Raw genomic sequence first — 26,735 nt, 5'->3', positions numbered from 1 at the left:
AATAAGCTTAAAATTGCTAAGAGATCTATAAGCTGTATTTTGATTGGTTACTCAGATGATTATACCATGTAATTAACCAATCAGAGGCTTTGTAAGAAAGACAGTAGTGACCATGGAGTTAATACCAGGACCGCGACACTCCGGAGGACAGCAGAGGACAGAAAAATGTGACTCTCCTGCTAGTCTCCTACACAACCAGTTAATTATGTTTTTGTTCATACCGCATACAGTCTGGCCCGCGCCCGAGACTAGCAGGAGAGTCACATTTTCTGTCCTCACATCGGTATAGGCCGTCGGCACGTTAATTGTACGGAGTGTCGCTTCTCTACCTTTATTTTCTCTGTTAATACTGATTGCATCTTGTTACATGAGGCTCTCTGATATCTTGAGAGCTCTTCTTAACACATCTCTCATTTCATCTTCCATTCCAAGCAAAGTATCACTTGTTGACCTATGACCTTGTAACCTAGTATGAACTTTACCATCTTTTGAGCTTACAGTTGTAATTTCATTAGTTTCAAACATTCTGTATGTCACACGGTGTCCACTTTTGTGTCTCGATTCAGCTTTGGTCTTGAATTCATCAGTGTCAAGAATGTCTAAGAGATCTTCACTTGAGCTTGCTGATGAATTGCCAGAAGATGGGCTGCTAGGTTCCTCCTTGAGTATTGCATCATCCTCATCATCATTGTTCAGATTGGATGCACAATAAATACTCTCCCACATCTCCATAACAACAGAGTACTTGCCTTTTGAGTGTCTCTTGGAGATGCCATTCAAATCCGATTCACCAATTTTGGCACTCAATTCTGATGTTTTCTTCTCTAGTTCATCAGCAAGTTCTTGGAATCCAGAAGCTTGTGCCCCTAGAAGAGCAAAATCCTGATCAAAACCAGAATCTCGCTTATTGCTTGTAGTTAAGATGCCAAACTCTTTCTCTAGGCTCTCAACCGTCAAGAGATCTACATTGATATCATGTCCCGTTTCATTAATATCAAGTCCGCTATCGGTACCGCTATGTTTGCGTGTTTGTTTCAATATGCTTCTCTTTGGCTTTGCACTAGAGTGTCTCGTTTGGTCAATATTTGCACTTTCATGTTTACGGTTATCATCTTCAGTTGATATTGCAGCAGGTGTATGGTGATCTACCACAGAGGATTCAGTGACACCACTAGCCTCTGTCGACGTTTTGTCAGCCCTATGTTTACAATTGTTCTTGAGGATACTCTTGGGTTGCTTTGTCTTTTTATGTCGATAGTTAACTTCAACATCACTATCGCTTGACAAACCATCGGTATCAGATGATAGTTGCTGCTGTAGCCGAGATGACATTGGAAGAACACGGGTACCACGGACCTCAGGAGGCGGCACATCTAAGGTATCTCCACACACCCATGGATGATGGTAGATGTCCTCTATGTTTGCCCGTCTCTTGGGGTCCACTCTCAGCATCCAGTGGATTAAGTCGGATGCATCTGAAATAGCAAAAATGTAAAAGTTCATAATTTAGGATTGAAAGTATAAATTATTATTTGCAAATTTGATACAGACTTGTTTAGGCAATATGGTAGAGACCAGTTTTTGAAGCAAATACATGTGGAAAACATATGATTGTATAGTATACTATAGGTTCCAAATTTCTCAAAGCATCCATGACTCAATTTAAACAGAATGAATCATTTTATTTATTGAAACATTTCGTGTCATTAGCATTACACATAACACTAATACTAATAGTCATTTTAATTAAAACAACAGTCATTTTAATCCCCTGTCGTGTGAACAAAGATTAACTATATGAGTAACTATTGATTTCCAAGAGGAATAAAAACAAATGACTAAACAAGTCAATGTGGCAAAACTAACCTGAAGGGTTGCTAGGCTCATAGTAATCACCTTCTGATATCTGCTGCCTGAGCTCGTTGAAATCTCCGCCAAGGAAAGGCATAGTCTTGTAGGTCATTGCATAGAGTACTACACCCAAACTCCAACAGTCAACCTGGCCAATAAAGGAAATAGTTAAGTTAGTGATTAAGTATTGGCTACACTTGAGGATACAATAAGGTTCTAGAGAACTATTGTGGATTAATTTAAATATACTCCCTTTGGGATAGATAGATATAACCCAGACTTACTATTAACCATAATAGTAATAGTATTCTGCTCCTTACTCTATTGAACCATTCGCACAGTTTTATCCCATTTCATTGATCCTTACTATAAATAGTTTCTTGTATATTTTCCAACTTGAATTTCATTTCTACTTTTGTGCAATGCTGACTCTTTTTTGAGTTAAGGGAATTTCAAGATAATAATATTGTTATTTCGTTTTAAGCATTTCATTGCCCATGGTATTGACAATTATTTTAATTTTATTTTTAGCATAATTTTATCAATACTTAATGCTATAAATAGTTCTTTAATGTACTCCAAATCAAATTCCTTTCTATATTTAGTAAGACATTTATTTAATACCAACACATTTCGGACAGATGTCATTTATTTGCATGCTCAACATTATTGATACTTTCAGAGTAATCCAAATTCAAATATCGCTATGTTTCAGTTAATACACTTCACTGCCCACAATATTGACAATTGATCATTACTTTGATTTAGATTTTATTTTTAGCACATTTTTATCAATACTTGCTATAAATAGTTCCTTATCGAATTCCTTTCTATTTTTGTAAGACATTACCAACACCTTTCTACCAGCTTTTATTTGTGGGTGTGATTAACATTATTGATAGTTTTCAGAGCGATCAGATTTTACAGATAATTGTCATGTTCCAGTCTATGTATTTCATTGCCCACGATATTGATAACTGATGACTGCTTTGATTTTCATTTTATTTTTAGCGCATTTTTATCAATACTTGCTATAAATAGTTCTCAAATGTCTTCAAAATCAATTCCAATTTATTTCTAGTGAGACGTTATCAACACCTTTCCGATAGTTATTGGATTTTGCAAATTTAGTTTATTGTAATGTTTCCAGTTTGTTGATCTCATTGTATGTTCTATTGTAAAAATGTCATTTGAATGAACACAACTACCAACAGCTTTACGGGATTCGGATGTGATCGTATTTCAAACTGCAAAATGTGAGCAGGTGGAAATAATGATCAAACCAATCAAAAGACATCATTGACAATACTAGCCAATCTGAGTGCATTGGATTCACTTCCGTATAAGCATGCATGACCATTTGTTATGTTATGTTCATTCAAATGAATTTTTTACTGTAGTAATAATAATTGCTTTTCTGTAAAAGCAGATATTTACCTCTGGACCATGATAAGGAAGACCGTTGACGATTTCTGGCGAAGCGTAGAGCGGGCTACCACAGTATGTGTACAAGAGGTTGTTGTGGTCAAACACACTGGACAGGCCAAAGTCAGCAATCTGTAGCATAGACAAAATCAGGGTGAACAAGCTATTAATATTATTGTTGTAAGGATAAAATTATTCATAAAGCGCTCCACAGACTCCGAGTATTGTATGTACAATATTGTATGCAACATATCTCGTTATTTAATCTATTGCCATTCTATTTCCAGTAATGTTTAAGTTCTAACGAATGTTTGATGACGAAAAATCGATAATATGTTACATGTAATATCTAGTAGAAATATATTATCGATTTTACGTCATCAAACATTCGTTAGAACTTAAACATTACTGGAAATAGAATGGCAATAGATTAAACAACGTAGATATGTTGCATACAATATTGTACGTACAATAAAAAGTCTGAATACTGCTTAAGATTGAAAATAAAACGGTGTCCTTGAATAACATTTTCTTTTCAGAAATATTGACAACAAATGAAGGAAACTGAAAGGTTACGATCTTTGAGATCACAGCCCCCATTGGATTTGCATGGAATATCTTATCTCCGAGCACAATGAATTAAGATTATTCCACTGCTGAGAAATGTTCTAAAACGTGCAAATCGAACACGTTGTAGAGAAAAGTGAGTTTGGGAGTGACTGATCACTGAAGGTTCTTCTTTAAAACATTTCATAGAACTATTAATGTCATACTGTATTTGTGCCAGTTTATATGCCCTTGGTTTGTTCCCTATTTCCGAGTTAGTAATTAAATTCAATTAAGTATCATGGGATATGAGCTTAATGATAGGAAATGAAGGGGAGTAAAGATAGTGCTAATGACTTCCCTTCTCTTAAGAACATTATAGCTCATAATCACAATAATTGCCTTTTGTTTTAAACCTCAAAAAACATTACACAATTTAATCCCATCCCACAGACACAGTTCTAAGATAATAATTAATATAACATTTGGTATATGAATTAGTCAATATGAGTTACTCAGCTGCACTTTAATCATTTCAAGTATTTTAACAGCTACTGGCAAGTTACTGCTCTTCCGTTTGGCTCAAAGCCCTCAAATGGAGTCTTAAAGCTTCTGTTTTGTGGTTAAATGTTACTTTTACATCTTTTTGACATCATAAAGTTTCCTTCTTGATGAATGTCAAAATGGTCTAGTTTGTATGACAGAATTAAGGGACGGATCACTTTCAATTGATGTTTTCCAAACGTCAATGGTTATTGACACAATAATGTTATTGTTATCCAAATGAAACTGGTAACAACAGGAAGCCGATCACTTTTGGAAATGGTCTAGTCTCATATCATAACATTACTACTAATGGATATGAATAAGTCTAGAAAACTAATACTTAGATATTCCCAAGTTGCTATGACACGGGCTAACACCCATTTCTATAGATATCTATAATTGCTGATATGCTAATGGCACTATAACCATGATAGCTATTTTGTAAGTGATGCCGCCTTAACATCTGTAGCTGATGTCTTAAGGCTATCAAGCGGCTAGCTTTACACTGTGTGGGTCGGTCTTTTGTGGACTCAAATGATTTGGTCTATCTTTTCTGCATGGATAGAATATTTGGGGGCAGCTAATGAATATTCATGACACCTTAAAACACAGTTAGAGATAGACGCAAGTCAGGTGATTATAGCAGAATAAAACATGATAACCAGAGATGAATAAATCTAAATTGCAGATGTTAACATTCTCTTTGAACTTCTTTGTTTAAGACTTGTACGTATTAAGTTTGGATATTCGACTTTGAATTTAGGTTTCACTACACTTGTCTGTGCGTGTGATAAATTTAAAAAATAGATTATTGTCCAATATACCTTTTTCACCACAAGGTAAGTTTTAAATGTTTCATAAAAGGACAAGAAGAAAGAAGCTAGAATAGAAGTTCACAAGAGGAAGGATGACGAAGGGATTTCAGTAAGTTAAGTTTTACACAAATTATGCCAATTTGTTTGAGATTAGGCTTGATATTATAAAAGAAAGAAAAGCAAAACTAAAACAACCTAATATGTATGGTTTTGAGATAACATTTGCAAAACTTCATTCCTAGGCCTCACCACAGAAACCAAAACTGCCAACTGGCTATCTACAGAAGACTGACCAAGAGGCATGGCAGCTATGGAAAATGCCTTCCTGTCTTTTACCTGGTGGAACACTTAGTAAAGGCATCTTATAGATAAACCATTCTCTTTCCTGGCTAGCTGGCTGACTGGCAGCTATGGGAAATGCCTTCCTGTCTTTTACCTTATGGAACACATAGAAAAGGCATCTTATAGATAAACCATTCTCTTTCCTGGCTAGCTGGCTGACTGGCAGCTATGGGAAATGCCTTCCTGTCTTTTACCTGGTGGAACACATAGAAAAGGCATCTTATAGATAAACCATTCTCTTTCCTGGCTAGCTGGCTGACTGGCAGCTATGGGAAATGCCTTCCTGTCTTTTACCTTATGGAACACACAGAAAAGGCATCTTCATAGATAAACCAATCAATTTCCTAAATTTAGACCAGACATGATGACTCTGCACATGAGAAATAGAATTGTTGTCAGGTTCTTCCTGCCACGATGCCAGAACATTATGCCAGAACACTAAATTTCACATTTTAGACAAAATAATGCACATAATCGCATCCAATTAGCTCCAATTGTAACATCGACAGTGCTACAGAAGTAGCCACTTCTAAAAATGTGTGCGTTTTTTCTGTGTTTTTTTTCCCAATTTCAAAAGTAGTAGCCCAATATCTCCTAATTATTTATGCAGGCAAGGAAACACTCATAGCCATAAACTCCTCATAAATTCACAAATATGCTTCAGGGATACTCATCATTACTAGTCAAATGATTTCCTCTCACTCTATTTCGCAGGAAAAGTGGCGACATCAAGTACTTGTGCGCTGGTGTTGTAACCTTTATGTTCACATCAACTGAGTAAGAGATCAATTTATATCTGTCAAGGGGCAGATAGAGTACATAGTAGGCATTGATGGGCAATGACTCTAAAATAATACATCCTAGATAGGTTTGTGGGTGTTCAAAAGTCAGTGGCTCGGAAAAGGGGCGGCGTCAATAATTTTGGTGGCTATGGAAAAGTACCATTGCCCCCCACCCCAATAATTTGGGCCATGCACCATTGCCCCCCCCCCTTATATTTAACATCTTCCGGAGCCTCTGAAAGTACACTTTTGAAATGGGAATTATGTGTTGTTGAGTGGTGGTGAGAGGGGGTCAAAATCTGGACCTTCTTTATAAGCTTCCATAAACAGTTGTCACTGTTACCAGATCAAAATGCGCATATTATGGTATAACACTCTTCTGACACTCCCACCACCACTTTTAGGCAGTGACTACACTATACATCATCTTATAAATTTAATCAAAAACCACCCCTTAAACCCCCAACAGCCCTTTACTAGCAAAGCAGACAGCACATGGTCTGTCATTACTGGGTGGGTAAAAAGGCTGAAATTGCTTTGTAAAACATAGGCCTATGGTAAAACAGATGGTAAAGTGATGAGCAAGCAAACTATCTCCCAGGGACCCATCCGGTATCTGTCTTGAAACTTTTTGTCGCCTCTTTTCAATTTGTCTCTAATCTCTCTACAACTCCGCCAGGTACTTTGTGTGTATTCCAGGCCAGCTCTATTATACTAAATCAGGAAATAGAGAGCCGCATCATCCCAGCCCAAAGTCGATATTACTCCAGGGGGCATGATTCGACAACGTGTCATGATCACGACATTATTAGGGCAAAATGGGCAGCCTGTGTGTGTAGAGACGTGAGATAGGTAGGCTACCCTCGGGTGTTAGCGGCCTGGCAAAAGATTCATGGACTGGGATGGACAAAAAGGATGGATGACCTTTTATAATTTTGTTTTAAATGGCAATGGTAGAAATGTATGGTAATAACACAAATTGATACTCAGATATTGTTCTTATGATATTTTGAAAATAATCAAAAAGTGTACTTAAAAATATATTAAAATTGACTCCAAATATAGCTTTTGTGTTTTGATATATTTCATTTTGCGCTTGAAAATATTTGCATGTCATAAGATCAAATGCTGTCATGTTGATGCAGGTGTAGATATTGCCAGCCAGATATGTCCCATCAATAAATGGTTGTTTTACATTGCCTCACATTGTTTGAAGAAGATGGTGAACAACAACATGTGATGGAATGTTGTGTTTTATAATCTGTTGAGAATAGCGTCCATTTCGACTTGGGTGGTTTTAACCTAAATTAATATCAAAATCAATCATTTATCCAAATTCCTGGTGCTATAATCATATTTTTAACACTTCATCTACAGAAATGTACACAATACAAAATATTGTGAATTGAACAATAGAGTTCAATTTTTGAATGAAAATCTGATGAATTTGAACTTTCTGTTTTTGACCAAAAAAAATCCAGTATACAGTTTGATCATGAATGGTATGGAATGTCAACTGAATAGGACCATTACAAAATGGAAACAAAAGACAAAAATGCTTCAAATCTCTCGAAGGTAAAAATCTAAGGTCATGCAAATATAGCTTCACCATTTGCAGGTAAATGCGATCCTTTGAGCACAAAGCAGCCCAAAACAAGGAGAAATATACACACATCATACACCTAATTTAGTTTGAAATTTACACCTTTCTTAGACAAAAACACCTCATATCATCTTGGTTGGTATCACTCAACAAGTAAGTGTTATAACCACATCACCATTCGGACAAGGCACAATTATTTGGTGTAATTCAAGCGATTCACCTAGCGGGGGATAGGAAGTTGGCTATCAACGTTAAATTTACCAATTGATCGTATCTGTAAGCTTAACTGTGCTACAAGGTGTTCAGTAAATAAAGCTGTGTTTACTAAGGTCTTATTCACTCTTTCCTGTTACCCCAGTGTTCTTTTTACTTTAAGGAAGTTATATTTATTCTGAAAATGACTTATTTATTTATATATTTGTTAAGAATTACCTCCCACAACAGTTTGGGGCTACAGATTCAAAGAAAGTGTTCAGGCCAATAGTAGGAAATTATGTTGGGGGGAGGGGCAAATGTTTGAAAAAGTGGACCTTTAATGGTGGATTTTTGACAAATTTGGCTGGATTCTAGCCCGGGGATTCTAGGAGGATTTGAGTGGATTTAAGGGTAAATTTTGAGGGATCTTGGGCCAATGTTTGGTGATTTGGGGTGGATTTGGGGTATTTGTTGGACTTTGGTGGACTGAGCCTGGGATATGTCTACCTCTTCACTCCTCCCTAGCTATGGGCCTGGCCTGAATGTTAAGGCTGGAGATTAATTTGTTGGGTAGAGAATGCCTGTGATCATGCTTTCAATGACTGGGACAATGTTACACGGATTTTAACATAATAAAATTGGTTGGGTTTGTTTCAAAGTAACACATCATAAGCTGAAAATAATTTCAATACAGCATAAACACATCCGGGAAACACATATTTACCAAAGAGACATACTCTATGAATTTCCATATTTTTGATAGACAGCTTACTCTGTTACAGGTTTCCAGCTATTTCTGACCAAATTTAGACACAAAATCACTGCTGACAACTATCATTCAAAGCTCTTGATAAGCAGCGGTATCACGGCAGGGAATCACAAAACAACTTATCCAACTATTCCATCTATAGATCATTCTCTGATCGCATGCTGCATGCCCTTTTTTCACAACTGCTTGGTACAAGGAATATGTGTGTATTGCTATGCCATTTCAGCAAATAATTCAATTCGCAGCTGAAATCCAGCTTAGACTTGCTTTTCTCCCCTCATGTTGTAATTAGTATTGCTTAAATATAAATCCTTTAACCTGGGAAAGGAAACAATCTGTCTGAAAAGGACAGATTATGTTTTAAAGGTAAATTTGACACCTTCCCCCACCAACAGTCCCCACCCCAAAAAGGTATAACATGTCACGCTATCTCTCAAATGATCCTTTATTCAATTTTGTCCCCATTGTTAGCCATTTGCGTCCCGGGCTTTGCGTTCATCGCAATGGCAGAAAGGTCCACAATAAGTGTTTACAAAAATGTAAATGAACTTTGAAATGGGACTTATGGGCAAATAATCCTGCAAATTATATGCCAAGAGAAAAGGAAGAAAAAAAAAGGTAAAATCTCATTCTCTTCAATAAAGCACAATATAACAGTGTTTGGAAGACCCCCTGCCCTGTAGGGCAGAGATGCACTTTAATTCGAAATGAGGTGAACCAAGTAACATTCCGCTAAGCATGCTAAGCTCCATCACAAATAAACGTGCTAGTATGTAGGGTCATAGCCTATTGCAAAACATTCACCATGTGGTGAATTATAGGGGAAATAGTGGTCAACCACTGATAATCTAATATGAAAATAATGTAATATTCTTTGTAGTGGAGTAGAGCGAGATTGGAGGAAAGCTTTGAGTGTTTCCGACTTCTGGGTCAAACTTGGTTAGAAGAAGCACCCACTAAAATGAATATAAAAGAGAAAAAATTTGGGGGTGTATAGGTGGTGAAAGGACAAAACAGAGAAATTACTGTAGTAGCTGAGTGTCATTCTGCACTATAGTGAATCCACTACAAAGAACCCTTACATCTCAAAAATGCTATATGATGTGCACAATACCCAAGGTATTTAGTAACAAAAATTTGGGGCACAAATTTTGCACATTACATTTACATTGCATATTTATCTTTCCAGCGCTATTTTTTTTTCAAATTCAAGACAATTTTACTTCAAAATAGTCAGTCATGCAGGATTGTAAAAATATCAAAACATTGATCATGAAATTCAGATGGTTCTAAGCCTTTCTAGTGTATATAACTATACTGCAACAAGAAGCCCTGTCATAAGGAGCATATCACAGACCAAATTTGACTGAAACATCCAATATGCATAAATGGGTTGCCTCAAGCTCTGGATATCAGATTTGACACACCTGAAATGCATAAAGCTATGAAACGTAAGAAGCTCCGGGAGCCTACTAAGTGTGAAAACAGAATCACAAACAGGTAAACATACCTCACTAGTTTGCACGCTATATAGTAGATAGATCTGTGTTTATAGTATACTGATATGATCATGGGGCGTGTGGCAAAATGACTGAATTACGCTATCTAGTTTTCTTAGCCTGCGGCGTTGGTATTTTTGAGAATTAGAAGCCATACCTGTTGTGGTTTGTTTTGTAATCTATCCAGGTGCATGCATCCGACTCGTGTTTTCGCTCAAAACGCATATCACAAATTTGAGTTACTTTGCTTTTCTTTTTTTCTCCAACAGAATCAACAAATGCACAGAACACACAGGCCTGGACAATTTTCCCATAAGATAACAACTTTTCTTCCAATGATGTCTTACATATTTCTTTATTTGGGAATTCGGGAAAGACACATATCCCTCCAAATGCCAAATCTTCTCTGAAAGGAGTTTCTTAGTTTCTTTACTTTTTCCAGCTCTGAAATATATTTGAAATACAAGTACATATGAGTACATAGAGAGCAAGACTGCTTTAATTTCAGGACAGAGAAACCTTCTTTGCCAAAGTCTCTTCACAAATGACAAATGCAAAAGTTCAAAGTACCCACCATTGTATGATTCACCCAATCAACACATGTGGATGTGTTATACCTGCGAGCAACTCCCAATATAAAAATGAATCTTCATAATCAAAAATAGGCCTGGCGACAAAGCCCCGCCAACAAGCATGAAAATAGTCATATCTGATGAAAGCTTTTGTGAAGTCATTCCTAGGGTCCTACCATATATCAGTAACTTGATATCCAGGCCAAGTTGACAGTCTAACAAGAGAACATCTCAAGTTTACCTTTTTTGCTACATTAAACCCAACTGAACCCATGTTTTTTTGGCTATCGAAAGGGAAAGAAGAAATGAAATGATAAAGGAGAGAAAATGAACAAAGAAGTCACTTGGTACCACCGAGATTTGAATCTTGGACCCCACGCATACCAAGCACAAGATTACTGACTGGTAGCCACAGGGTTTCACTGGCCCGGCCAGCAATTCTGTGTGTGTATGACTTATGGCATCATGTGGGATGCATGCATACCGTCGGTACTCAGTGGTTTTCCTGGTGAGATCTAGTGAGTTTCAGTTCATTCTGAATTTCAATGATTTCACTATAAACGATGTGTTGCGATTCTTAACATACCAAGCACTGATGTATGGATTTGTGTATTGTGCAACTCTACAACACCAAAATGAATAGATACTTACAGCTTGTAAAAGTTTATTCCAAACAACAACATAAATTCTGTGTTTAATTGTTGGCACTCTAGATCAGGTGACTCGGACTTTTTAAGGGCAAGAACTTTTTAATGTGCAAAGCCTTATAAATTTCTGTCAACAGCACATAAGGTTCTGTGCATTATGAGTAATTAAACAAGTAGAGGTTGATGCCTCTTTTGTATTAATAGTAGTGGCTCCAAGGTTCATGTTAACAAGTCCACTGAATCATACAAAAGTACACCTTGTAGGCATGTCCAAGTCCAAATGCTCAATTACCCTTGAATGATGTATATACAATGTATATATATAGATGAAATTTGGCAACATTTCAAAAAGAACAATGTGCATTACCTTTATGTCAAAAGTTTTGAGAACACTGAACATCTTATTCATCAATATTAAGCATTTCCCTAAAACTTGACATAACCTTCTATTAAATCACTAAGTAAATGAGCAGAGAGGCTTACACAATGAGAATCCATCAACAACTTTCAACAGGTATGCTGTCGGAACAGGAACAGTGGGATTGAACAAGTTGTCAAGCATTTATCAGATGTTTATCAAGTTTTCATCAGTCCTGAAGTTCCTGAACAAGTCAGAGCCACATCTGACCAAGATTAGTAGCTTTTTCAAACAAACGCTTTTTCAATCAAACAGAATACTCAATAAAACCTTGCATGATGCTTATCAATAAATGATTAACCCTTAATATAATTATAAGACTAAATGGCACGATATTATGTAGGCCTACATGTACGTCATATCAGAACCACTGCAAAAAAATGTGACTAAAACAGATTATCACCTCACACGACAGAAAGGTTTCTACAGTCTGTGTTGTCACCTTTTACAAAGTTAAAACTCTTGAACTTAACACCAGATCTTTATACTAGATAGCCTTTCCCCCAGATCGGAATGATGTTCAAGTATTTGCCTAATTACACGGTCTGTCTGAAATTAATGCTCTTTGATTTTCAAACTATCTTGTCATTCACGCTGTCAAACTTTTTAAACATTTTAACCAATTTATGTACAGCTAAACCTATGTCAGCTTTGCACTTTTAAGTTTTGGGTGAGATCTTTCCGCTTCCTCCAAGAGCAATAAGGATCAGTGCGATCTGATCAAAACAAAATGAATTTTTGAGCATGTGACTTAATAGCGTGGTAGAGATCGTATGAAAGTCAGGATGAAAACAATTTCATGGTACTGCATCCATTTTTGACCCAACCCTATTCAATAGCAATACTATCAATTTTTTTTTATCTTTACCAAATGAATTTGTAGGCCATGCATTTGTATAGAATGTCTGAGAAACCGAGATATGGTTCGTTAATAGTGGAACAAACAAATTTTAAGTTCAAAGAAAGTTACAAGTACTTTATCATAACAAATTGTATTTCTTTGAACCTTACTTTTACAATTTTTAATGGTATCAGTGTGATCATGATTTGCTTGTTATTTTCTGGAATTCAAATTTGACATTCTTGTCTATCGTGCAGGTTCAATTTTACTACGGGGGCAAAACAGATAAAATAGATAGCAAATTAAAAGCATGGCAAAATGTGACGCATACGTATTCTTTGAATTCTTAGAAACAAAGAATTATTTTTTTGTATAATTTATAGTTGCTATGTTAATTATTTACCTTGACATTGTGGTTTTCATCCAGTAATAGGTTCTCCAGCTTCAAATCCCTGTGAACGATGTTATTCTGTGAAAAAAGAAAGAAACTTAACATGATCTTCATCCATGGCATTGTCTTTTTTAAAGACAGTTCTTGTTTTAAATCAAAATTTTAACCAAAATTTTAAAATATTTCTTGATTTTATTTTTCAGCTGCAAATAAACCTCCCCCCCCAAAAAAATATTTGGTACCTTGTATTTGTTGAATGGTTCTTGAGATATCATGCCACATGCACTGGGGATCTTAGGAAAGTGACTTAAAATAAATGATCAAATCTACAGCTGCGTACAAGGATTATAACTCAAGGAGATAGGTGTAGAACATATGATATAAGATATCAAAAAACTGACAACACAAATTCTTTTGATTTAGACGTCACAGTGAGTTAAACTTGTTGGAATAATAATAACGCTACGGGCAGTGCATCTTCACAACAATTCTATGAAAGGAGCCAAAACGTGGCTATAATCCTTGTAAAATATCTCAAGTATTTCTCCCTGTGTGCTAATGACAGTACACTGCGAATCGTTCGAAGGAATACGCCAATTCTTAATTCTTGTAAGATGCTTTTGATTAAGGCATCGAAACCCTGACATTCGTCTGTCAAAATGTAACTATTGTCTTCAAATTTCATTGACTCTGTTCCGACTCAAAACTGTGCAATTAATGAGGTGTGACGCGTAACCTACTAAACACAACATGAGCTGTGAATGAAACTGGCATTAGTTGCTATGTTGCCTTGTTGTTTTTAGGATTCATGCCGCGTTCAAGTAGCTAATTAGGCGATTGTTTTCATTGGTCCTTAATGCCGATGTTTCAATTGAACCAGTAGAGATTTATAAGCAAGACACAAAAATGACAAAATGCTTATTATTTATGATTACTTTTCATTTCTAATTTTAATATCGCCCCACTTTGCAAAACATATTTTGACTAATAGCCGTACCACACCCAAAGAGAATTACTACATCAATTACTTCGTCAATCATAGCAATCAATCCATGATACTATACTTCAAAAAGTACAAACAAGCAATCTAAAAATAATTTCCTCACTTGTTTATGTTATGTCGCTAAGTGGGGTAAGAAATACTAATCGGAAGAATTTTCGCCCATGGTGTTGAAAAAGTTGATATTTATGGAAAGCCGCACTGACCACTTGCTTTGGGGTATAAAAGTTCTGACATAGTCTCAACTTGAAAACTTTCATACACTAATTAATGATAGTAATGTAGTGAAAATTTTCTTATGAGCGACTTTGTGGGTAGGATTTTATATTTTTATTTCTTTTAATGGTTTTGAACTGATTTACACTTTCTATCAGCCTAATTATACCACACTAACATCAAACATCATCTATGATGTCATTAGATGACCACAGATGCCATTTAGTACTATTCAAAAAGCAGGAAACTCACAATTTTTTCAATTTATTAAAAAAATATCCCAATTTTGCCTCACTGCTGCCAAACTTGTCAAAATTTGCTAAAAAGCATGGGGAAATTTGTAAAAACTTTGGCAATTTGCATTAAATTTGGCCGAAAAGTTTGATTTTTGGAATATAGCAATGGGGCCAAATTCCAAACATCTTGGAAAAAATGGTATCTGGATGGGTCCACTATCAAATTCTCAGTGACACACCCTACCCAAACCAAACTTAAACATCCCCAGAAAAAGCCTGAATTAATGCATATATTTGGGGTAAAAGTCCCAATGGGCTGGAAATAAATAAAAGTGTGGAAATTTGGTCTTCAAAAAGATGGAAATCAGACAAAAGAAGGAAAAGTGGTCTCTCTAGATAAATAGATTGCTTGATCTAAAATGTGTACTCAATTTGGGAAAACATCATTCTGAAGGATCTTTACCTTGTGACAATAGTGAACTGCAGAAGCCACTTGTTGAAAGAATCTCCTGGCTTCCTCTGCAGTCAGCTTGTCGCTGTTGATGTAATCATACAGCTCTCCTCCACTTGCATACTCCATTACAAGTACTATCTTCTCTTTGCTTTCAAATACTAAAACGAAACAAAGAGGAAATATCTCGATTAGTTTAATGAGTGATTATATCAATGTCTGCCTACATTTCTATTGAAGGAGCCAAATGAATCAATATGCAAATACAATTCTGATCATAAAAAGGAAGTTAATGTTATTATTTATTTGCATTCGAATCGGCAATCAGTCTACTTGAATCTCAATTGCCTATCAATGGTTGGTTGGTAGTGAGGTCAGCTGTTAAAAATAATTGAATACTTCCAATCATTAACAATCTGATTAAATATGTTATGTAATATTGGGTATCATTGGCGGAAGGATGAAACACAGGAAAACATATAAAAGGGAGCAGTGGAGACATAATTCTTCTTGTCTTATATCGGGAATCTATATACTTGGAAATTGGAATTACAAACTAAAAATATCGCACACATGCAAAAATACCCCCACACATACACACACCCACCAGGGCTGTAAAACAAGTTTATTTGTCAGCAGGTATGCCAAAGTTCACACCAAGATAGCAAAATTTGCAATAATTTCTTATGAATTTCTAACATGGGAAAGCAAAATTTCATTCCAAATCTTTCAATTTCACTTGAATTCTCTCCCCAATCTTGAAATTTCCATGGAACGAGCTTCCTGGGTTCCACATTTTTTTCCAGCCTCAACCGACACAAACAATACAAAGCAGACAGACAGACAAACAAACCTACTGACCCACTGCGCTCACAGGTTAAAAATATTATTAACAGGTTAATTTCGGAAATGTAAATATGTATTGAACCAACTGACCAAGAACCGCAATCACTTCATTCTAATTTGTCTTATGACTCACGTTCCTGTAACTAAATAGCTACATATTGCATTGGCTTTCCTTTGTTTCCAGGCATTTTATTCATCAATGTCCCTGGGTGACTATGTGTAAAAGAAACACCTGAAAACTCATTCTTTCCACCTAAGTTCAGTTTCTGTCAAAGTCATGCAGTATTTTTAATCTGAAAACATCCCCTGAAGGTACATTACAAGAATTATTTTAACATTCAAGAATGCAGCTTACTGAAATTTATCATGGTAAGTATACATTGGATACTAAACTTTGACTTAAAGATGAGACTGACAGGTAGATTATCCTTATGACTTAAGTTTGAACTTTTGTCCAATGCTTCTAAAGCAGGAGGTACAGGTTCTGGGATTACTAATTATATTACAATGTAAGACTTACGGTTTCTTGTGTTTGTATAAGATACTTCTGTAATAAACCTCAGGTTATTTGCAATTTACAGGGTTTTTTTTACTTTGAGTTTTAAATAAGTGTCAGAATGAAGGAATTCTTTCCTTTTGTTTGAAAATGGTAGTTTTTTACCTTTAGGGATTAAATACAAAATGACCACTCATTTCAAATTAGCATATCAGTTCAATCAAATGCCATATAATAGTCAATGAATATATTGGTTTGGAATGTATTCCTCTTTACAAATTTCCTAATCAAACAGTTAAGGTCAGCTTAGCGAAAGCTGGCAATGAATGTGTGGTTGATAATAATATTCAAAGTCTAAATTTAAATATCAGATTTCAACTATTTTATCAATTTGTGGCAGATGATACTTAATGAATCATTGCACACCTGCCATTACAAGAGCACATCACTATGACAAAATCAATGGCTTAAATTTTATGCTGGACTACTAAATCCATCAACCTTGCTGCCTGGCTTTACACTTGGTTTACATGTAGTGGCAATTTCATAAAGGGGCCACACAATGCTTCTGGACATGCAATTCAAAGCCACACATTCACAACACAGCAGCCTTTTCAGCTTTTGTTTTCATCATGTCAAATGAACTGCACACATGTAAAACCTTACTAACCAGATAATGCCACATTTTGTGCGCAGAGGGTAAGATATGAAATATACCGACAATGTAGTCAGTGATTATTTTTAAAAAATGCAAAAAAAAATACTTGATGGTATGATAAAAACTCTTATCATCTTGCTATGGATTTCTTCTTCAGTGGTTATCTCCTGCTAGAACTTTAAATAGAGTTTTCAGACAGATAGGATTTACCAATAGTTGATGATAGTAAGCGGTATTCTTTTATGATAGGCGGTATTTTATTTTGAGGTATACCTCAAAGGCTCACACATCTGCTTTGATTGTCCTGATAATTTGGTGTCTGGAAGTTGTATCTTATTTTGTATCTTATTCAACATTTTCCAATCTTATGCTAAATCGCAAAAACATCACAAAATGTCTTTGACAATCTTGACAAGTTACAATTTTGATAAGTTTTAGACCGATTTTACCAAAAGACCCCTTATTTTTACCAAATCACTCGGTAATGTTACCACTTGGTTCAAGTCCTGTGCTTGGACCCTTTAATTGATGTATACATATGGTTCAATCGAAAAAAGCACAAAATCCTTACTCCTGGGTCCTTACTAAATTGTACATAATGAAATATTTCTTTGAAAAATAGCAACCAAGTCTGAAATTGACTGATTGTCCTTTTGAAAATATCATATATTGTTTTTCAACTTCCAGTAAATGCTATTGGTTCATGGACAATTCTTTTGACTTTTGAATTCATAACGACCCTGGAAGAGATTATAATCATTTTATTTGCATAGGTGTGCATATACCAAAGGTAACGGAATTCAGAGTATGTAGCTGCTAATCAGTCGATAGTTAACAATGTAAACTTTGCTGTGACTAATTCGGTTTTGATAAGTCTAATTGGTGCTACTTGGATATCAACAACTTTTATGAAGTTACAAGTACTAAATGAAGAGTAAACCGGACAAACAGAAAGAAAACAAACATGTTTATTAATGGATTGGAAAGTTGGACCAAATTCAAATCCTTGAAATGTAGAAAACATACTACGTTTGTTGTTTACCAAGGTGTTTACTTATGGAAGTAGACCACCACTAGGGTTCAAATGATTGCAACATACCATTTTCAGCTAATGTTGTCACATGAATCAAAAGTTCAAACATGTGAGAGGACAACATTTTGCACATGTATGCAACATTTGAGAGAATACTGAAAGTTTTTCTTGGTAATCCTCTCTGAGGTTTTAAATAATGAAAAACAGCTTATTTTGCATTTATTATAATAAATTAATTTTTCATTAAAATTAAAATATTTGTGATCTTGCCATGATTCCTTCATGCACAAATTATGCACAAATGCATTATTGGTTGCATGTTTTAATATTACTCTAGATATATTTTAAGGTTTTTTAGTAAAAAGGAGTTCCCAAACAATTCATTCCCAAACAATTCATTCATCTGCATATGAGAGTTTGCTATATAAAGACTATTATAATTATAGTTTGAGTAATATATAAATAAACACACTAATATAGTTTGCTTAATTCTTGCAAATTGCATTTAAAGCCATGACAAATTTCAATTTTGAAGCCAAGAAACAATATCTGACAGTACTCACAAATCATCACAATGAAGATAGCTGGCATAGTTTGACTATCTTATTTGTTGATACTGGGGTGATGATAATAACTGAAATCAACAAAACTATCTTGTATTATCTGGTAAATAGGACACTGATAAATAAACTTGCCTGGGTTCAAAGAAATAATGCCATTTATGCCGTAAATCTTTTGAGGTGACCGAGTTGGGGAAATACCGAACAAAGTTTGCGAATATACCTGTCTGAAATTAGTATGCACCCAATTACATCATTCATATATTCATGAATGATGTCATATTTCTGATGTACAATGTATGGTAAAATTTGCCAGAATATGGATCTCTTGATTAACAATTATGATATGGCTTGTTTACTGAAGGAATATAAATGTGCAAATAATACACTTCTGAGCGAGCATTAAATTTCATTTTGGCCATAAAGATGCTGTGAACTAAAATTAGCAGCATAAAATGCATTTCATTTTTCAATAATGTTGTTGAGTTTGGGCCCCAACAGGTCCTGGAATGGTGTAACTGTCTATATGGTGTACCTGGGAAATTACAGGGAAGAGGATTCAATAAACTGTTCATAGAAATACTTAAAACTTAAAACAAACAACTTAATTACATTGTTTCATGTTATGTTGCGTAACAATTCATTGCATCTATTCATTTCGCATTAAGATAATGTCTAGACTATAATACTCATGAAATATTCAAAATATAAAGCAAGGTCTCTTGCAATAATCCAATCAGACAATACTATAAGGCAAATACTACTCAGAAAAGTTACTTGACCGATATCATATTCAAATACAACTATTGACAATGAATGTATAAAGCATTTTAGAGTAAATTTGCTAAGAGAGATCCTGGGCCAGGGATATGCATCCAACAACGACATACCTGAACAGGCCATTGGTTTAAAAATGGACTGCCCTGGCAAAATTTTTTTCTTTCTTTGAATCACTAGTATTAATAAAGAGTTTGATTGTTTGAATTTGAGAAACAACTGTTCTGTTAAAAAATAATCTATCAATGCAATGCTGGCTTCATTAAAAAGGCTGCTAATGAACTTCAATTGGCCTCATACAGAACTATTGTGACAAGACTATCTGCGTGTTTCTACTGAGGGTAAAATTCCGGGCCATGCCGTGCCGTGCCGTGCCGTGCCGGGTAACGAGCCCAGTAGAAACGACTTGGGGTAATCGGTTGCCGTGTCATGCCGGGGCATGTGCTCGCCTGGCCTGATCCCCCTCTTGAAGTGGATCATGCCGGGTCGAAGCGTGTAATCTGCGCAGTAAAGCGAGCCGTGTCATCGGTTGCGGGTCGAGGTCATGCGTGTTGCAAAAATAATGCGATTTATATTCTACTTGCATAGTCTAGCTTAGGCCTATGATGTAGTAGGTTCCTTCTTTCCGATATTATATACACTGGACACATGTGTGACTCGCATGAACTTGATGAAGTAAAATGGATATGACTTTACTTAGTCTAGGCCTACTTCTTTATAGGCCCCCTAGTTAATGAGTTGGTTATATCTTTATAATTAATGAGTTGGTTATATGAGCTGTAAATTAATTATCATAATAGCCAATTACTAGATCCACTGGTAAATTAATGCAATTTGGATTTTACGAAAATACTAAATTGTGATTGTAGGTCATATGCCATGAGCTGCCATCCGTGACATTTAAATTTAGGATATAATTAACCGTCAAATCTGTTTTCCGTACTTCGGTTTACAGGAAAAAAATGCCGTGCATCGTATGCGAGACACGGCTTTCTGGTCTCAGTAGAAACAAGCTGGGTAACGGTGGCCGGATTATGATCGGTATTTTGTGCCCGGAAAATAGCGGGTCAAAAAGCCGTACGCTCAGTATAAACACGCTGTATGAAGATATCATTTTGTTAACCATGGCTGAACTTGGCACCAAATAGTTAAATTGAATTTTCCAAATTCCTTTGCATTAAAAAACCCTCTACCTAAGTCATATTTCATTTTTAATCCCCAGACAACCTGTTTCCTGATTAAAACCAAACAAATTACCATGAATTTAATACACCTTTGTTTTAACTTTTCTCTTAAAGTGACCTCATAAATACTTTAATGTTTGGTCATGAACTTGATGGTTTCCTCTGTACTTCCTCCAGTCACCTTGACTGAATTCTAAACCACCCTGTCAGACTTGGGTCTGACCACCATCACCTGATTAAAGGCAATTTGTGGCTGAAAATGGTAATTTTATACAAAAACCAAATTCTATTTGGATTGTGTCTAGTGAAAGAGGGCTCACAACATTTATTCTAAGTTCCAATAATTCAGTCCAAAATTGTTATGTTTCTGTTTACAGCATAATACATTAATTTACTGTCAAATATGATCACCATAAAGATCAAATTTGGCAAACTGTTACATTGAAAATATTAAAATAAGACACTAACATGTAACTAGAAATTTAAAAAAAAAAGCCCCAAGGCATATTCTTTCCAGAACATGTAAAATAGGGGCATGTACTTATGATGTTGTGTAATTTTCCAATCAAAAGTTTGCTAAATATCCTGAGAAGGCGTTAGGAGTTGTCAATCATGCAATGCCCCTTAGTTAGTTTATGTAGTTGCAATACATATATCACTTGCATTTTGTGGTCTATGTTCATTCAATTAAAAAACACCAATTTGAAAATCAAAACAGAAGGAACATTCCATGATTTTGACGTCACAAAGTTTTGCAATGCTCAATCACGCCACATACTTTCTAGCTGGCCCAGGGGATGAAGACTTCTACATGAGGGGTCTTGTTTGCGGATAATAACCTCATCTCTTTCATCACTGCAACCAAAGTACACTTACAAAAAGTCAAACTAGTCATGACAAGAGCATGACTTTACAAACTAAAGCGTACAATGCCAATCCTGTCAGCACATATTTGTATTTGCTTAGAACCTTGAAGAAAACTAAGGAACCAGAAGTAATGGGATGCACCGGCGTGTCCAGGACCTTTTCCTGCGGGGGGCTAAGCCCCTTTTTCAGATTTATGCGGGGGGCTTTATGGCTAAAATCGCCAAAAAACGGCTGATTTTACATGATTTTTAACAAAGTGCGGGGGGCTTCAGCACCCAAAGCTCCCCCCTGGACACGCTACTGAAAAATACAGCAATTGCTTTCTGAAAATAACAATTTTCATATTTTGACAATTTCATATGTGTGGTGCCTCTTTGTTAATAAAACAGAGATTTTAAGATCTTAAAATATGTGGTTACATTTTAACACCAAGAATGAAGCAGGTTTCCCCCCTCCCTCCCTCCCTTTCAGCAAAAAACATGTACCATTGAGTAATTCACTTTTGATCTTAATTTTATTTTTTACTTTGTAGGTAGGATAAGGATTTTGTACATTTGTGTTCAATGACCTCTTTATATATGCATACTGTTCAACACTGAGAAAAACAGAACTATAAAATTGATTTTTGTACAACAAAATATGGATTCTGATTGGCATATAAAGACACAAACAGATCTATATAGGCTGATCAATGTAAGCAAACACCTTTGAAGATAAAGAAATGAATTTAATGAATGAAATAAAATAGTGAATTGTCTTTCACCTGCCTCATCCCCTCCTCAAAGTAACAAACAGGAAGTGTTGGTCTTAGGAGACAAAAGGACTACATTGTTCTCTATCTCATTCTTCACCAGATTTGGGAGATTATTTGTAATCTGCTGTCCTGGGACCCAGGCCTAAGACCACAAAAAAAGGATGGATTATGTTTATCACTGGTTAACCCAGAATTCTCTTTCCTGTCTACAGTTTTGCAACATATGGTCACTTCTGAAATCAAGCGCTCAAGTATGGGCTCAAGTACCTGGGAAGGTGTGGTTGTTTACTGTAATGAGGGCCCTTAGCAACACTCATGTGGTGTGACTTAAGTATGCTTTGGTGTGACTGTGACATATTTTCAGTGTTCAGAATGTCCATCATTTTCACACCTTTTCACAACTCATTGACATTTGAATCAAAACAAGACTGTTATGTCCAGGATGTTTTGATTTAGCACATACCATAGATGGTACATAAAGGAGTTTGAATGTCCATCATTTTCACAGCTTTTCATAACTTATTGGAGGGGAGGAGCTCATTGACATAAAAACAAATGTCCTGCAGGTTGTTTTAATTTCAACACATACCAGAGATGAATACAAAAGGAGGAATCTGAATGTCCATCATTTCCACACCTTTTCATAACTAGTTGCAAGGGGAGGGGGGCTTATAGACATGAAATGAATTTCGGAAAACAAGACCATTATCCATTCTGGTTGTGTTTTATTTCACCAGAGATCAATATATTGGGAGGGATTTTGGAGTTCTTCTGAATGTCTATCATTTTCATGCATGCTGTGGGGCATTACCAATAATTAAAACAAGATAAGTACTCAGTAGTAGGGGTCACATCATGACATATGACATGAGTTCAAGTTAGTGTGAAATTCAAAATTGAGTGAGGAAGCAAATTAATGACAATTATGATTATATGATCTAGAAAGCAATGGGATCCAGTTGATATTGAGAAAGCATGAAATAAAATTATGAATGGTGTGCATTATTCCATAAGTCAAACTGATCTGAATTGCCTGCACTGATGTTCCTGGATCACAACTGCAAACATCCAGATGTTCCTGGATCACAATTGCAAACATCCAGATCAAGGGCTGACATTTGCATCAGTGCAATGTATGCATAATTTAAAAAGGTACATGGCACATAAAACATTTGAAAAACAAAAATGTTCTGTAGCCAAAGAAGAAGTTACTGGAAACATTTCAATCAATTGTATGCTCAACATTTGGCAATGGTCCAATGCAGTTTATTTACAACTTTCAAGAAGTTGTAAGAAGTTGTGAAGTGCAATCTGTTTTATTCTTCAGGTTAGTGAACCCTTCATGGATAAATTATTCCTTTGTAGCAATACTCCTGTTTATTGAACTCTTTAACTGACTCAGTATTGTACAATCACTTACCATGCACTTACAAGTACTTTTAAATTTGAAGTAGTTCTGAATGCATGTTATTCACATCAATGAATTTCATATATATTTCTGTTTGATTAATATATTACATTTTCCACAAAAGAGCTAATGTCAATATAGCTCTTTTCTATTTTATTATACATCAAACCTGGTACATGGTGACTGTTCACTTCATTTGTATTCATAAACTTCAGCAAATATTTTTGTTTAAAGTTTAAAAAATTCTTGGTAATGAGGCCACAGTGTCTGCCTGTCTCAACACAATTACTTAGCAATCTTCTCTCGAATTCTAATAAATATTGTTTTAAGGTTGAAACTGTTGTGATTTGGTAGTTCACTGCATCTTGCGAATGGTAGTGAACTTTGGCAAAAATTGCATTGATCCTTTCATAGTGTGTAGAAGAATTCAAATATCACAGATATACTTTTGTAGGTCCTGTGGTTCTTTAGTTATGTTATAAAGAGGGCTGAAACAACAACACTTACTATTTATAGTAAAACATAAATAACTCATTCCCAACAATAAATCTAAGCAAGTCTTCAAAGTATATAATTTGTAGAGTGTGAACTTTTGCAAAATATATTAATTTACATAATGAAAATCTTCTTTTTTTCTTGGCTGCTTTGACCAACAATACCTTGTTTACCCTTATGGACAGTTTGTTTTGGTCAGCACACTTTGACCCATTTTGTGTCATCATTACTTGATACAGGAAAGAATGATGGTCACATGAATGATTTTGAACTCTGGCGAGTTTTCCTGATAAATTAGTAAGGAAGTTAGCTGGTCTGTTATCTTATGACCACATGTGACTATACAAAATCTTTAATGACACTGACATGACTGGCATTTTAATAAATGTATATCAGTCCTCAAAGACAATTGCTTAATTGCTTCAAATATTAGCAATTTAACAAAGTTAATTAATTAGCAACCTCTGTAAAATTCACAAAGTATATTGCACATCTAGGACTGATACATCTTCATACTTTTCAAGTGAACTCTTTTAACCCCATGAGAACTACCTGCCGATTGGCCAAATTGAATATTATGTCTAACTTTGAACCAATCAAGGAGGGTATTTTATAAGATCATCTACAAATGCAAGTTTGACCATAAATAGTTCAAAGCCTTGTCACAATTGGCAATTTAAATATGCATTTCAAGTTATCAACCAATCTGAAATGCTATTAGATGATAGGTTAGTGTCCAGGTTGAAATTCAAAACACTAATACCACCTTCATAATTGATTTCCTAACTGTAAAATAATTTGGGTCAGTGATCTAGAAACATTTTATGTGATCACAACCATGTCCAAATTATTCTTTCAAATTAACAAAAACCCTGAATACATCCTATGGATGAGTCAATGACCCACGAATCTCTTTAGGTTATTAACTTATTATCATATTGTGGACTCCTAGACATCCTATTCATGCTCGTTATTGATGTCATACATAAATTATAAGGGTGGATGGCAAATATGTTGTCCTTGATAATATGATCATGGATAAACAGCATTACGCATTCCAATGTATTGTTCGAATACAAAAGGTATCATTATCACCGGACATTGACTGAATGTATTGTAATGGTCAACCACCTCTAAGTGAACAACAATCCTATGTCCGCAAAATACAATAGAATATTAATATTACACAACCACAAACAAATTATGATACATGTATGAATATTCTGAAGAAAATCTGAAATCCCTGTCTGAAATTGCACCGATTGAAATCTTGCTTAGATTTATCTTTGCGACATGCAAGATGAATAAATAAATTAAATACTGGTAATAATGAAAAAATATAATTAATAAACAAATAAAATATAAATAGACATCAATAAAATAAGATATTTGTTTTATGTATTTAATATAAAAAAATTTATATTTTATAAATAAAATAAAAATAAAAACTGACATAAATAATTTTAAAAAATAAAACATTTTTAAACAAATGGATAAATAAATACCAATAAATGAATGTCTCCTACCTTCTTTGATGCTAATAATATGAGGGTGATCTAGAGCCGACATTATCTGGATTTCTTGACGGATGCGCCGGAGATCATCTGCATTCTCAATCTTGGATTTAGGAATTGATTTGATGGCAACCTGCAGAGAGAAAAAAAAATAATCAAATTGTTGATTAAATTTTGTTATATTTTCAATTTTCATGGGTGACTGAAATTTATGAAAAGTGACTGTGACAATTTTTTATACATGATGATTGTATTCTTGGCACAATGTGATAAGAAATTTATGTTGGTTTTATATGGCATGGACAAACGAATACCAAATATACAAAAAAAATGAAAAAAATGGAAGACAAATTAAAATAAAATGTGAATCCATGAATTTGATTTAATTATAGATCTATCGCGATACAAAATAAAACATAATGGTGAAAAATAGTAATCTTTACCTGTTCTCCAGTCTCTATTTCAGTTGCTAATTTCACTTTGCCATAAGTTCCTCTTCCTAGTGTCTTGATAAATTGAAATCTGTGTTTAAGCTTATGCCTATGCTTGTGTTGTTTCACTCCTCCAGTAACCCTCTTTTCACTCTTTCTTCTCCTTGCTCCTTCACGATCATATAAATTTTCTGCTCCTGTCATGGTGATGTTGTCTGTCTGCTGCTGTAAATGATACTGATGAGCAAAGGCTAGTATGAGTATCCTTGTGAAGGTGTTATCTCAATCTCTAGCCAAATGATAAGCTGATTAGCATTCTCTACAGTGAATCATGTATGCAGTCAATGATCTAAGTCCCTGGTTGCGAATGAATGAGGCAGAAATGGCAAATATTATGTGGAAAATATAGTACACGGATGATTCATAGCATATCTGAAAGCAAACTCCATCCAATCCGTTCAGGTACACTAGACTGATTACTGATGTTGATGACACATACTTTTCTACCAAAGTGTACTTGTCAGATGTCTGCTCGCCTGTAATGCCAAATGCAATCTGTCTGTCTAT

The 26,735-nt window shown here is 35.2% G+C and overlaps 1 protein-coding gene across 1 annotated transcript; it reads right to left on the bottom strand.

Annotated features, from left to right (window-relative positions):
* Positions 1–348: 348 nt before the first annotated feature.
* On the bottom strand, positions 349–26,735 carry LOC140148716 (uncharacterized). The gene is made up of 7 exons (XM_072170760.1): positions 26,181–26,735; positions 25,750–25,870; positions 15,158–15,306; positions 13,255–13,320; positions 3,289–3,408; positions 1,867–1,999; positions 349–1,475 (listed from the first exon to the last, which is right to left on the bottom strand). The coding sequence occupies exons 1-7, from the start codon at positions 26,370–26,372 to the stop codon at positions 364–366; spliced, it is 1,893 nt and encodes a 630-aa protein (XP_072026861.1). The 5' UTR covers positions 26,373–26,735; the 3' UTR covers positions 349–363.

This window comes from Amphiura filiformis, chromosome 3 (genome assembly GCF_039555335.1).
Source record: "Amphiura filiformis chromosome 3, Afil_fr2py, whole genome shotgun sequence".
NCBI lineage: Eukaryota > Metazoa > Echinodermata > Ophiuroidea > Amphilepidida > Amphiuridae > Amphiura > Amphiura filiformis.
This window is presented reverse-complemented; position numbering and strand designations above follow the sequence as displayed.